General features: G+C 40.0%; 1 protein-coding gene across 3 annotated transcripts in view; it reads left to right on the top strand.

The window, feature by feature from the left end:
• DYNC1H1 (dynein cytoplasmic 1 heavy chain 1) overlaps positions 1–14753 on the top strand; it is a 49463-nt gene that overhangs the window by 17008 nt on the left and 17702 nt on the right. For all 3 annotated transcript variants that reach the window (XR_007766527.1, XM_050897735.1, XM_050897734.1), the window contains exons 27-54: positions 128–410; positions 677–777; positions 2302–2461; positions 2758–3001; positions 3196–3379; positions 3869–4081; positions 4282–4520; positions 4631–4787; positions 5155–5382; positions 5625–5855; positions 5985–6125; positions 6386–6619; positions 7212–7418; positions 7514–7635; positions 8016–8181; positions 8422–8585; positions 8863–8992; positions 9787–9920; positions 10180–10294; positions 10422–10583; positions 10660–10874; positions 10961–11165; positions 11308–11481; positions 11582–11701; positions 11830–11950; positions 12570–12765; positions 13419–13536; positions 14530–14745. Coding sequence is in view for 2 of the 3 variants with exons in the window: in XM_050897735.1 (XP_050753692.1) it covers positions 128–410; positions 677–777; positions 2302–2461; positions 2758–3001; positions 3196–3379; positions 3869–4081; positions 4282–4520; positions 4631–4787; positions 5155–5382; positions 5625–5855; positions 5985–6125; positions 6386–6619; positions 7212–7418; positions 7514–7635; positions 8016–8181; positions 8422–8585; positions 8863–8992; positions 9787–9920; positions 10180–10294; positions 10422–10583; positions 10660–10874; positions 10961–11165; positions 11308–11481; positions 11582–11701; positions 11830–11950; positions 12570–12765; positions 13419–13536; positions 14530–14745 (4980 nt within the window). In the remaining variant the exon portion in view is untranslated. The remainder of the gene's footprint in view (positions 1–127; positions 411–676; positions 778–2301; positions 2462–2757; positions 3002–3195; positions 3380–3868; positions 4082–4281; positions 4521–4630; positions 4788–5154; positions 5383–5624; positions 5856–5984; positions 6126–6385; positions 6620–7211; positions 7419–7513; positions 7636–8015; positions 8182–8421; positions 8586–8862; positions 8993–9786; positions 9921–10179; positions 10295–10421; positions 10584–10659; positions 10875–10960; positions 11166–11307; positions 11482–11581; positions 11702–11829; positions 11951–12569; positions 12766–13418; positions 13537–14529; positions 14746–14753) is intronic.

A 14753-nucleotide genomic window follows, 5' to 3' on the forward strand; every position in this document is an offset into this window, starting at 1 on the left:
AGTGTTGGTAGGTCGTGATTTCTAAATTATGGCAATTTACTGTGCTAATCTGAGAAGCTGTAGGATTCCTGGCTTTATTAGCAATGGCTTGTATTGCTGTGGTCTAAGGAGTTACTTCATTCTCCAGATCACCGAGTTGGTGCACCAGAGAGATGTTACAAGATCACTGATCAAAAGCAAGATTGACAACTCCAAATCCTTTGAGTGGCTCAGCCAAATGCGGTTCTACTTTGACCCAAAACAGACAGATGTGTTGCAGCAGCTCTCCATTCAGATGGCAAATGCCAAATTCAACTATGGTTTTGAGTACCTTGGTGTTCAGGATAAGCTAGTACAGACTCCTCTTACTGACCGCTGTTACCTGACAATGACACAAGCCCTGGAGGCAAGACTTGGAGGATCACCATTTGGTAAGTTTGTACTAAAGTACAATAAAAACTTGGGAAAAGTATATAAACTCTTATCCTCTCTAATATGTAGCTTTAATGTAAACATGCAGAACACTTATAACTAAGACACTGAAGAACAGTCTTTTGGTGAAGTTGTAACAGTTTTAGGTTTCACTGAATCCTCTTGTCAGGGACCACTAGAGTTAGCATGCTGGCAGATTACATGAGCAGGCAGTGGTACCTCAGATGATAAACACTAAAACATGTCTGTCCCGCTTTGAAAATAGGTCCTGCTGGTACTGGTAAAACAGAATCTGTTAAGGCTCTTGGACATCAGCTTGGCCGCTTTGTGTTGGTTTTCAACTGCGATGAAACATTTGACTTCCAGGTAAGCTGTTTGATGAAAAAAATGTAGTCTTTGCTAATAAGCAATAGGAATCTCTTCAGAACTCTGAAATAGCCAGCAGTGTTTATTTTCAAGATGATTATCTGTAAGTCTTAACCGAGCCAGTATCTGTGGGTCATATAGATGCTCTGTAACAAAAAATGCCTAAAGCAAAAGTGGGGCAGAACACTGCTGGGGGAGGGGTTCTGGGTTTTTAGAATAGGTAGTTCTATAGCAGCAAATGGAGGGAAAGGAAGAGGAAGTACAGGGTAGAGACTTAAGACTGGCTTTAGGAAAGAAACTTAAACTGTTTAGTTTGCATTGCTAGTACTGGTTTAATGGAGAACAGATGAGAGTGTGAGACTGCCAAAGTAGCTGTACTATTACCAAGTTATCCTTTGCGACATAACTGTGAGTTTGCCTTCAGAATGTGAAAGATTCTTCAAAACTAAGAAAATTTACCCAGATATTTCAAAATTAATGACGTTGTCAAACTGCGAACCAGATGAAGTGCCTGTGTAAAGTGTAACACAGCAAACGTCTCAAAATAAAAACCTCAGTCAGGTGTGTATATAAAAAACAATATAAAATATGGCCAAGGAATCACAATACTTCATGGACTCTGCCAGGTTGCCCATCTGTTTGTTTTTTTTTTTTTTTCCTGTATAGCTGTATTTCAATCAGACCAGGGGTCCATTTAGTCAGTATTTGGCCCGTAGTGGTAACTGTAAGAAAGTACCTAGGGAGTAGTAAGATCACAGATAGTGCATGATACTCCTTCCTTGCCCCCAGCCCCTTCCTACCTCTGACAGTTGGGAGGATCAGGACGTCCCAAGCTGAAATGGGTTACTCTATTCATGCTCCAGTGAACCTTTCTCCGGGTACTCATTTCTCCCCTTAAATCCGCATGCACACTTGCTTCTGTAGCATTCTCTACCAAAGAGTTCCACTGCATTACTCTGCACTTTATGGAGTGTTTTTTAATGATTCCTTAGTTCTTGTAGTGGAAAAGACAGTGAACAGTTGATTCCTATTCATCCTAAACCAGTGGCTTTTAGACCTCCATCACATTGCCTCATGTTGCCTTTTGCAGAATTCTACCTTAAAGGTTGTTCTTTAGGTGGAAGCCTTATCGTACTCTGGCCGTCGAGTTTGCTCTTCTGAAATGCTTTGTAATTCTGGTATCCTCCTTGCAATAAAGGACTAGAACTGCACCTGGTATTAATGGTATCAGCAAACAAAACATTATGCAGTGGACTTACCGTGACTGTTTTGTGAATACACTGCAGTGCAGTATGTAGTAATAGGAAGCTATGATCATCTTTTGTGATTCTGTGAAGCATTGAACATCTGAAAGTCAGTTAAAAACCCTTTTATAAATGGTACTACAAAGATGGTAGCCTACATAGAAATACAGCTCCTTCCTGCCTTGGATGGATTGTATAAAGTGCTCTTCTCTGCTCCCTTTGCCTATGCATAGGCAAGAATGATCATGCAAGTTCAGTGAATTTTCCCCTCTACGTGCAGGCAATGGGACGTATCTTTGTGGGACTTTGCCAAGTGGGTGCATGGGGCTGCTTTGATGAGTTCAACAGACTGGAGGAGCGTATGCTCTCTGCCGTTTCACAGCAAGTTCAGTGCATCCAGGAAGCCTTGCGAGAGCATTCCAACCCCAACTATGACAAGAGTACGTAATGTTTCATTCCTAATAGTGTTGTACAGCATATGTAATGTCCTTCATGCTGTTTTGTTACTCAGTTACATTTCTCCCAAACAATCGAAGGATGAAGCCACTTTCTATCAAAACTTAAAAGCCTGAAGTAACTTTCAGCTGGTAGAAATTTGTATTTGAGTATTTGAGTTGCAGTACTAGAGGACCTGCTGTCTGTTACTGTAGGAAACTAAAATAGAACAAAGTATGACTTCTGTTCTCAGGGTGATTGATCACTGACTCAGGTGTAACTAAGTGCACTGTCTTTTCAGCTGCAACGCCTATTACTTGTGAGCTGCTGAACAAACAAGTCAAAGTGAGCCCTGACATGGCTATATTCATCACCATGAATCCTGGCTATGCGGGCAGATCAAATCTGCCTGACAATTTGAAGAAGTTGTTCCGTAGCTTGGCAATGACAAAACCAGATCGCCAGTTGATTGCCCAGGTCATGTTGTACTCCCAAGGTTTCCGTACAGCTGAAGTGCTTGCCAATAAGATAGTACCATTCTTCAAGTGAGTAACAAGTTTGGCTCCAATCGGTAAAAATAGAGCTTGTTCTTCAAAGCTAAAATGTTCTTTGCAATTCACTAAGCATGTTGCGCAGCAACCATTTCAAGTAATCATTTCCAGTAAACAATGACATTTACTGAGTGTTGTGTTGGTTTCTATTGAGAATCAAATTCTGTTTTGTCTGTTTTGCTTCTTAGGCTTTGTGATGAACAGCTGTCCTCCCAAAGTCACTATGATTTTGGCTTGAGAGCACTGAAGAGTGTGCTGGTTAGTGCAGGTAATGTGAAGAGGGAGAGGATTCAGAAGATAAAGCGGGAGAAAGAAGAGCGTGGTGAAGTTGTTGATGAGGGAGAAATTGCTGAGAACTTACCAGAACAAGAGGTAATGTGTGTGTGAACTCTTTACTTTGTTTGCATGGCTGAACACTAAATGGTAAACACTGCAGGGTTATTTGCTTCATTTAGTGTGCATCCTGTACTTTATCACAGAAGTAATGTTAGTTACAAAAGATGGTAATTCGATAGCTTAGAAACTCCAAGTTAAACATATCTTAGGAGTCCCTGAATCATAGTGAAAGACTTGTTCTTACGAGGTGGTGCATTCATAATGCTTACTGCTGCTCAGTTCCTCAGCAGTTAATGCCAAAAGCATAGTGAAGACGCATGAGAAACTACAGTTGTATGAACTGAAAATCAATAGGAATGCATTGTGTAGTTTCGAAGTTGAAACCCCATCAATGGTTGTTTTTATCAAGACCACTGTGGTCTGGTGCTTTATCAGTAAAGTATTTAGTGAAGTATTCCTTGTCAAACATGTTTGGTAAAGCAAACTTAACAAAAAGTCTTAACCAAAACATGACACTCTCTGCAGATCCTGATCCAAAGTGTGTGTGAAACTATGGTACCAAAACTGGTTGCAGAAGACATTCCATTGCTGTTCAGTCTCCTTTCTGATGTATTCCCTGGAGTACAGTATCATCGTGGGGAGATGACAGCCTTGCGAGAAGAGCTGAAGAAAGTGTGTCAGGAAATGTACCTTACCTATGGTGATGGAGAAGAAGTTGGTGGCATGTGGGTTGAAAAGGTAAAATATAAAACTGAAAATGTGGAATTGAAGCTTATGTATAAGGTGTGAAGGTTATGTATAAGCTTATGAAGCTTCCTTTTTTATCATGAAAGGTGGAAAGCTTTTTCCCTTTTCTTGTCTTAAGCGAGCAATATATAGAAGCTTAGATTGACTACTGAAGTTAAGACTTAATTGGTACATTATTTCTTCTGTCGCAGGTTCTTCAGCTGTATCAGATTACACAGATAAATCATGGATTGATGATGGTCGGTCCCTCTGGAAGTGGAAAGAGCATGGCTTGGAGAGTTCTTCTAAAAGCCCTCGAACGGCTGGAGGGTGTGGAAGGTGTTGCTCATATTATAGATCCAAAAGCAATCAGCAAAGATCACCTCTATGGTACTTTGGATCCAAACACCAGAGAATGGACAGATGGCTTGTTTACACACGTCCTGAGAAAGTGAGTCTCTAATAGCACGAATGAAAGATGGCCAGTACATTTGTGCCGTAGATAATCTGGCCTTACTGAGTCTTTGTTCTCTACTGCAATAAATATTTCCTTTAATGTAGAATCATAGACAATGTGAGAGGTGAACTACAGAAACGTCAGTGGATTATCTTTGATGGTGATGTAGACCCTGAATGGGTTGAGAACTTGAATTCTGTTTTGGATGACAACAAACTACTGACTCTGCCAAATGGAGAACGTCTCAGCCTTCCACCAAATGTAACGTTACTTTTTTTACATGGTGTTTATGTGCTGTCCTATAAACTTGTTGCTTTTACCTTAATCCATCACAAGCAGAGTAATACTGATCTCAGGTATTTGCTGGAGTTAGGAGCTTTTGTGGAAACAAACATTTCGCGTTATACTTACTCTGACCCTGTAAGACAAACTTTGTGGATTATATAAAAGTCTCGAGTAACAGTCAATAACGATGAACTTGCCTTAGGATAGTTTAATGCTGCTGTTGATTATTCAGAGGCTAAATACAAATTAACCTATTTTAAAAGGTCTCTGTTTTTTGTTTTGTTTTGCTATTCGTTGGTTGTTTGTTTTTACTTCAAACTTGTTTTAAATTTCTGCTCTTTAGGTGCGTATCATGTTTGAGGTACAGGATCTGAAATATGCCACTTTGGCTACTGTGTCAAGGTGTGGCATGGTCTGGTTCAGTGAGGATGTTCTCAGTACAGACATGATATTCAATAACTTCCTGGCCAGACTAAGAAGCATTCCTCTGGATGAAGGTGAAGAGGAAGCTCAGCGAAGGCGAAAGGGCAAAGAAGATGAAGGAGAAGAAGCAGCATCCCCAATGTTGCAGGTATAACTTACATTACATTATCCGATAATGTAGTAAGAGTGCTTGTATCACAAGGAGTACGGTGTACTTAGAATTTATGACAGCCTATCATAGAAAAGCTGACTTCCTCTTTACGTCTTTTTTTGTGTTTTTAAAGAATATTAAAATATGAAGCATTTCAAACCTTAAACAAAATTATTTCCTGCTGCTTGGTACTCAAATGAGAAGCAAGTGCTTTGAGCAGTGTTTGTCTCCCCCAACAGATTCAGAGAGATGCTGCAACAATAATGCAGCCATATTTCACATCTAATGGCCTGGTAACTAAAGCACTTGAACATGCTTTCAAGTTGGAGCATATTATGGATCTCACCCGCTTGCGCTGTCTTGGTTCTCTGTTCTCCATGTTGCATCAAGCTTGCCGCAACGTAGCCCAGTACAATGCCAATCATCCAGACTTTCCAATGCAGATAGATCAACTAGAGCGTTACATCCAGGTAATACAATGTGCTGCTAAGTGACTGCTGTCTTTGACATGTCAGTATAGCAGCTAGATTTGATTTATTGTTCATTAAGTTTTGTTCCATTACTCTAAAACTAATAGCTGCTTTTGCTGCTTCTTACAGAGGTACCTGGTCTATGCAATACTCTGGTCTCTTTCTGGAGACAGTCGTTTGAAAATGAGAGCAGAGCTGGGAGAATACATTAGGAGAATCACCACTGTGCCACTGCCGACTGCACCCAACATACCTATAATTGACTATGAGGTAAGCCTTTCTTATGCTAGAAGTGTTGCTCTTCTGTGTTCTTAGAAGCTTGCTTTAGATTTTGGAGATGAAACTGGAAAATAAAACGCTAGACTATCTTAAATTTTACAGTTTCACAGTTCAGCGAACAAGCTGCCTGTTTAAATAAACACATCAAATTTGATGGCACAAACTATTCTGTGGTTTTAAAAAAAATATTTTAACTAAAGTTGAGTTATATTCCTGTTCTAAATTGTCTGATCATGTTTTTGTGCTCTTAGGTGTCCATTACAGGTGAATGGGTGCCATGGCAATCCAAGGTTCCTCAAATTGAAGTTGAAACACACAAAGTTGCAGCTCCTGATGTTGTAGTACCAACCCTAGATACAGTTCGCCATGAAGCATTGCTGTATACTTGGCTGGCAGAACACAAACCTCTAGTACTGTGTGGCCCACCAGGTTCTGGAAAGACCATGACCCTCTTCAGTGCTCTTAGAGCTCTGCCTGACATGGAGGTACGCAAGAGAGTGTGTGTGTGCGTGCGCACATGCACGCACATGTGTGAATTACAGAGTAGTAACAAGTCTCTAATCTTAAAGACTAAAGCAGTCTTGATTTAGCATGGAAATGATTTGCTAGCCAGAATTCAGTGATACCTCCACCTCAGTCAGTCGTGTATACATAGCAAAAAATAAAAATTATGTTGAGCAGAATCTAAATTTATGTCTTAAGATCCTTAACCTAAAAACTACTTCCTTCCTTTACTGCTTCAGTACTATAGGAGCATTCCTTCATTTACTATTTAAAAACCTGTGGTAATGTTTAAGAATAGCTCTCATTCTTCAGTGTATTTAGGTGGAGTAACAGTTATATGAAGCTGTGATGTTCTAAGTACAAGGTTGGGCAGGAGGCATTGCTGCATGGTAAATGGAGAACCTGCAGTGGGAAGCAAACAGTAGTCAGAATACAGACAGTAACCTGAAATATAGATGGTATATGTACTTCCACTGTGGAAAGCCACACAGACCTGTTTTCAGGACTCTTGATGTACTGTCTTTCAAGCCTTGGTGTATTTTACCTATTTCTTTTCACTGTTCTCTTTTTAAGGTGGTTGGACTCAACTTTTCTAGTGCTACCACTCCAGAACTGCTCTTGAAAACTTTTGATCACTACTGTGAGTACAGGCGTACACCTAATGGAGTGGTGCTGGCTCCTGTGCAGTTAGGAAAGTGGCTGGTGCTGTTCTGTGATGAAATCAACTTGCCAGATATGGATAAGTATGGCACACAGAGAGTCATATCCTTCATTAGACAGGTTTGTTTTTCTTTGTAATCAACTATATCCTAACAGTTATTTTCAGGGAAATGCAATGTTCCACTGATTTTATTTTGCTTTTATTTTTTTTCCAGATGGTGGAACATGGAGGGTTCTATCGTACATCAGACCAGACATGGGTGAAACTGGAGAGAATTCAGTTTGTTGGTGCATGTAATCCACCTACTGATCCTGGAAGAAAACCTCTCTCACACAGGTAATGTATCTAGTAAACTGTATATAGCAACAGAATAGGGGTCAAAATTGAAGCGTTGACTATGTAATCTGTTGTTAATACTCTTGTTTAACACCAGCTGTGCTGAAATTGTGTTCCTTGCTTTTGAACTAACTCCTAGTTGGTTCTTATCCTGACAGCCAGCCAGTGGCCTCACTGTTACACTTCTTGAATAACCTGTCTGAAATGCTGTGGATACTCCAGAATGCTTTTTGGTCCGAGTCACTGAGGAGCAATCAAACCAACTGCGGTTACTGCTGAAAATTTTGAATCAAGCAGTTATTTAATTTTGGCAAAAGAAAATGAAAATAGTACAGACTGTAATTTGACTTTCTGGACTGTGTAATATGCTAATCTTTCAGATTTTTACGACATGTTCCTGTGGTTTATGTGGACTATCCTGGACCGGCTTCACTTACTCAGATATATGGAACATTCAATCGTGCAATGCTAAGGCTGATCCCATCACTTCGCACATATGCAGAACCTCTCACTGCTGCTATGGTAGAATTCTACACAATGTCTCAGGTAACTTGTTAAATACAACCCCAAACTCCTAATTAGAAGTCTTCCTTTTATGCTGAATCATTTAACATGCATTGTTTGCCTTTCATATGGATAATATGTGTACAAGAACTCAACTAATTACTTGAGTTCTGGCGAAAGCCACTGAATGACGCTAGCGAAGTAGTATCTTGCAATGCCAAGGCCTGTAAAAAATACGGTGCAACTTTGGGATGAAGTAACTAATTAAGTTTAAATTTTTAGGAGAGATTCACTCAAGACACACAGCCACACTACATCTATTCACCTCGTGAAATGACTCGATGGGTGAGAGGTATATTTGAAGCATTGAGACCACTAGAAACCTTACCAGTTGAAGGCCTTATCAGGATTTGGGCCCATGAAGCCTTACGTCTCTTCCAAGACAGGTAAAATAAACATGAGATGGGGAGGCAAAAAAAAAAAGGTTCAAAATTAATTTTCCCCACTCCTTGCCAACTTTCATTAGAAGACCAAACTGAAGTGTGCTTCATGTTAAATAGCTGGAATACAAATGAGAATATTTTCCTTCACTCTGACTTGACACTGTTGGGAGTAGTATCTGTGCAAAGCAGAAACATACTTTAGTAGTAGTACTGCCATGGGATGTGATTATATTCTCCCATTACAGAGGATTTGTAGTCATTGACTTGTTTCTTTATCCAGACTTGTGGAAGATGAGGAGAGACGCTGGACTGATGAGAACATTGATATGGTTGCTCTGAAACACTTCCCCAATATTGACAAAGAAAAAGCTATGAGCAGACCTATCTTGTACAGCAACTGGCTGTCGAAGGTAAGTAAAAATTTTTAAAAAATTAAAAAATTAAATAGTTTGGGAGCAACTGGGTGATGCAGCTCTTATGACTATATTAACATGATAATTGGTGCCCATCATTTTGTTAAACTGATCTCCAAGAAGTTCTTACTATGATTATCTGAAGTGAACTCTACTACAAAGTTAACAGCTGTTATGCCAGGGATATGCTATTGTAAGATCTACCACAGTACATAAAGGCAGTATTAAATAATATTTCTCAAGAACAGTATAACACTGCCAGAAAGTTGCTGACAATTATTGCTTATGGAATCTCTTGGATAAGGCAGTGACCCTTGAAAAATACTGCTATTATAAATTTTATGGTGGACTGTTCCTTGCAATCTAAAGTGATCCAGCTAGGCAATCTGTAGAAATCCCTCTGGGTCAAGGCAAAAGTCCATCTAGCCTGCTACCCATTTCTGTGTCCAATAGCAAGTGTCTAGGAAAGGCTATTTAAAATAAATTGGGGGAGTGAGGGAGGGGACTAAGTCTGTCATGCTGCTTCCCAGTCTCTTTGGTGACCGGCAGCACAGACTCAACCTGTGGTAGGTTCAGTAGATACAGTATTTAAACCCCATGCCGTTATTTGTGGCGCTCTAGGCTGTGGACGTATTCCTGTGCAAGTTAAATGAGTACAGCATTCTTAAGCTTTTGTAGACGATTGCTACTTTAAGTATTCTAATAGTTCTGCTTTCATCTACTCATAAATTGATCCCTAAGCAAAATTCCCTTAATCTTAAATTCCATACTGTATTGACTGGTTCTTTTAGGATTATATTCCAGTGGATCAAGAAGAATTAAGAGACTATGTGAAAGCTAGGCTTAAAGTCTTTTATGAAGAAGAACTTGATGTACCACTTGTTCTGTTCAATGAAGTCTTGGATCATGTGTTAAGAATTGACAGGTAAGTTGAGACTTCAGTTGCTGCTTGTATAAATAGTATTTAGAGACTTTTTCTACAACAGAGTAGCCTGAGTACAAAGTAAGAATGGAGCATGGTCCCATTGTTGTCCATAGACGATATACTGCTGGCCTCCAGATAGCAGGATTCTGTCTGGGACAGTGTGTCAGTTTTGGTACTAACTTGAAGTTTAGGTGTTCAAGGAAAAGCTTCAGTAAGTTGATAACACTTATCAGACATACTTGGTTATGTTCTTTTTCAGAATCTTCCGTCAGCCCCAGGGCCACTTGCTGCTTATTGGAGTCAGTGGAGCAGGGAAAACAACCCTCTCAAGATTTGTCGCCTGGATGAACGGTTTGAGTGTCTACCAAATTAAGGTTGGTGTGCTAGTTTAACTTAAAAAAAACCCTGTTAGTCAAAACTCATACTTCTTATTATCGACCCCTAAAAAATCCCATTAAAAGCTAAACCAAAATGTTAATAACCAATGTTAAATCTTTCTAGGTTCACAGAAAATATACAGGTGAAGATTTTGATGAAGACCTTAGGACAGTATTGAGACGCTCTGGCTGTAAAAATGAAAAAATAGCTTTTATAATGGATGAGTCAAATGTATTGGATTCTGGATTCCTGGAAAGAATGAACACTCTCCTAGCCAATGGAGAGGTAAGAAGATTTTAAGTAAATACTTTAAGCACCTTTTTACAACTATAAGCTACAACAAAACTATCTTTTGAATTAGGTTCCTGGTCTCTTTGAAGGAGATGAATATGCCACCCTCATGACTCAGTGTAAAGAAGGAGCACAGAAAGAAGGTTTAATGTTAGATTCGCATGAGGAACTCTACAAATGGTTCACCAGCCAAGTTATTCGCAATCTCCATGTTGTGTTCACTATGAATCCATCCTCTGAGGGCCTGAAGGACAGGGCAGCTACCTCTCCTGCGCTCTTCAACAGGTAATTGCTGTGTATTCCAACATGTATTACAAGTACTGTTAAAACAGTACTTTTTGGGAAGTCTTCACAAATGCTTTGTATTTCAGGTGTGTCTTGAACTGGTTTGGAGACTGGTCAACTGAGGCACTGTACCAAGTTGGCAAAGAGTTCACAAGCAAAATGGATCTTGAGAAACCAAATTATATCGTGCCCGATTACATGCCAGTTGTGTATGATAAGCTACCACAACCACCATCGCACAGGGAAGCTATTGTTAATAGTTGTGTGTTTGTTCATCAGACTCTTCATCAGGTATGTTGTTGTTATTACACTGCTTAACTTATATTGATCTCTAGGCCACAGCATCATGCGCCAGTTTCCTAAAAAGTATGGTCTTTGGCATCCAAATAGATTTAAAAACAATGCATAATCTACAACTTTTGCTTACCTAAAGGCTAATGCTCGTCTGGCAAAACGAGGAGGCAGAACCATGGCAATCACACCACGCCACTATTTAGACTTCATCAACCATTATGCCAACTTGTTCAATGAGAAACGAAGTGAATTAGAGGAACAGCAAATGCATTTGAATGTTGGTCTTAGAAAAATCAAAGAAACAGTTGATCAGGTACGTATCTTTCAAACTTTGCCCTCTGTAAGGCTGGAGTGATTAAATAGATCTCCATGCTTAATATGAATTCTCTCTCCCATCTTACAATCTCTCTCAGGTGGAAGAATTGCGGCGTGACCTAAGAATAAAGAGTCAGGAACTGGAAGTGAAGAATGCAGCAGCCAATGACAAGTTGAAAAAGATGGTGAAAGATCAGCAGGAAGCTGAGAAGAAAAAGGTAAAAATCTTTGTTAAATCTTTATGCATAGTAAATATTTTTATTTACAAAACAGAGCCTGCAGAGCAAGTACTGGAAGAAGTTCAACTTCTAAAAAGCAGTATTTTGTCTGTGAAATTTCCTTCTAGGTCATGAGCCAGGAGATTCAGGAGCAGCTGCACAAGCAGCAGGAGGTCATTGCAGACAAGCAGATGAGTGTGAAAGAAGATCTTGACAAGGTGGAGCCTGCTGTCATTGAAGCTCAGAACGGTATGTTAGCAGCTGAAGAGATCACACTATGGGCTTGGATCTAAAACTGAAGTCTGTGGGAACGTGTTTTGGTGTGGTCTGAGTTGGTGCGGTCTAACAAAAGTGTAGGCTCTTAGCATGGAGCTGAACAGTGTTGAAGAAATTCCTAGTCTTTGAGCTGTGATTTTGCGCTGTTTGTAGTACTGATCTGATACTTGATGCTCCTTTTATTGCTTGTGGCTTCATTTCTGGCAGACCAGCTCTAGTTATTTATGCAGTCTATGCATTCATAAAGCTCATAATCAGAAAGACCACTGATGCCTTATTGCTGCACAGACAGCATACAATCAAACTGCTGTCTATTCGTTAAGCTGGATAGAGGAATCGCTGCTTTAAGTCAATAATTTTTAGGCAGCAGAGTAAGTTGCCTCTGGCTAGTTGGCAAGCTGACGTTCACAGAAGTTTATCTTGTGATGTAGTAGTTTGAATGTTACCTGCTAGTATCTGCTTCTCTAATAACCTCAAATTCCTTTTGAGAATCTTGAAGCATTTTTACAAATCCAAGGTACTTTAGTGGACTTTGCTAACTCTTTTTGTTTTCTTTCCAATCTGCATTCATCATCTTTCTGGCACTGGTTAGCTGTGAAGTCGATAAAGAAACAGCACCTGGTAGAGGTCCGTTCTATGGCTAATCCACCTGCAGCAGTTAAGCTCGCACTGGAGTCCATCTGCCTACTACTAGGTGAAAGTACAACTGACTGGAAACAAATACGTTCCATCATCATGAGAGAGAACTTCATTCCAACCATTGTTAACTTCTCTGCTGAGGAAATCAGGTAAAGTGCAAGTGTGAGCTATTTATGTGAATAAACTATTTACAAAGATATGGAAGGTCTCAACTGGACTTTTCTCTGTGTAATTGCTTTGGTAGCACTTGACTTCTTTTGACACTAATTTATTCCTGCATGTAGTGAATGTGTAGGTGGTACAGGAAACAGACTACTGAAGCAAAGGTGTGTTATGCAAACTGGGACGAAACAGCCGCTGTTGAGTAACTTCAAGGCATGGTTGCAAAGCGGTGTGTTGCTGTCCAAAGCCACATTATTAGTTGAAAGTAGGTTTGCAGCAATAACAGACCAGGCTGCTGAGGGCTTTATCCAGGCTGACCTCCTAGCTGGCTCTGAATCTGAGCAGGAGGTCATACTAGAGACACCTGAATTCCCTTCCAACTCCAAATTTTTCTGAGCAGAGTTAAGCAATTTGTGAGTGACTAATCTTAAAATACTGTTAAATGCCTTTTTATCACCCGTAAGCTGTAATTTCTGAAACAACATCTTGAACCAATTAAAACATCCCAGCTACCAGTCAGCAAAACTGCTAGGAAATGTTCATGTCAACTGTGGAAGGCAGGCTAGATAAAGGGATACTGAACACCGGTGTGCTGACATACAGTGTACTCATGCTATCTCGAAAAACTTTTCCCTTGCAGTGATGCCATCCGGGAGAAGATGAAGAAAAACTACCTGTCAAATCCAAGTTACAACTATGAAATTGTAAACAGAGCATCACTGGCCTGCGGACCTATGGTGAAATGGGCAATTGCACAGGTAAAGTCAGTACTGTGGGGAAGCAAACACAAGGTGAAAAGAGTGAGGCTGAAGGCATATAGCAATGTCTAAAGGCTCTGAATTTGCATCTACTCAACTAAATATTGCAAGCTATTTTGCTTCAAAGAAATTGGCAGATGGTTCAGATTAATACTTCTGGGCTCTGTAGTACTGTGCCAGAGAACTAATGGCCAGTTGTGATACAGCTTTTACACGGAGAATCTTTAGGTTTACAGTAAACAATAGCGGATCCTTTCTGTATGTAGTGTCATTCTACAGGACAATACAGTTCTCAACTGGAAAATGCAATGCAGTCCTCTTAATAGATACTGCATAAGTTTTGTCTTGCCTCAGAGTGGGGCACGCTCACAGGCAGAGCTCTGTCAAGGTCTTCTAGGCAGACTTTTAAATACTTGACTAGTTTCATAAAGGAATAGGCTTTTCGGAAGATGCCCCCAGACTGAGATATCCAAGAATGGTTTTACTTGCCTGTTGGTGTTCAATACAGCAGAATGCTTGGCTTGTTAAAACTGTGGCTGCTATGAATGGCATGATGTGGAGAGACTCTATTTAGCCTCAGTCTTGCCAGTAGGCCCTATCCTAATTGTTCTGTGGCTCGGCTATACTCAGTTCCTTACTAAGAAAGGCAGATTAGTGCAGTACTGGCATGGACACCCAGTTGAGTATTTATGCAAAACAGTGCTGTACACTACTTAATGTGGTCTCGACGTTTCAGATGACTTCCTGTAAATCTACAGAGCAGTAAAAGGATCTTGCAAAAAGCAATTACTTATGTGTTTGTGCTTGATTTAAACTAGAGTCTTAGGGATTGTTTATCAATCCCTAAGTTTCTGTTAAGTGCCTATTAATTCTTATACAGGTCACAATTACCTAAGCTTGAAAAGATGCAGTTGATAGTCTATACCTGAATGCTGTGGTCTTGTTAACATGTGTCATTTTAGAAAGTATAAAGGGGCTGTTTACTGTTTACAGCTGAACTATGCTGATATGTTGAAAAGAGTGGAACCTCTACGCAATGAACTGCAGAAGCTGGAGGATGATGCCAAAGACAACCAACAGAAAGCAAATGAAGTGGAGCAGATGATTCGCGATCTTGAGGCCAGTATTGCCCGTTACAAAGAAGAATATGCAGTACTGATTTCGGAGGCTCAAGCTATTAAGGCAGACTTGGCTGCTGTAGAAGCAAAAGTAAGACT

Source organism: Gymnogyps californianus, chromosome 5, assembly GCF_018139145.2.
Source record: "Gymnogyps californianus isolate 813 chromosome 5, ASM1813914v2, whole genome shotgun sequence".
NCBI classification, from domain to species: Eukaryota; Metazoa; Chordata; class Aves; order Accipitriformes; family Cathartidae; genus Gymnogyps; species Gymnogyps californianus.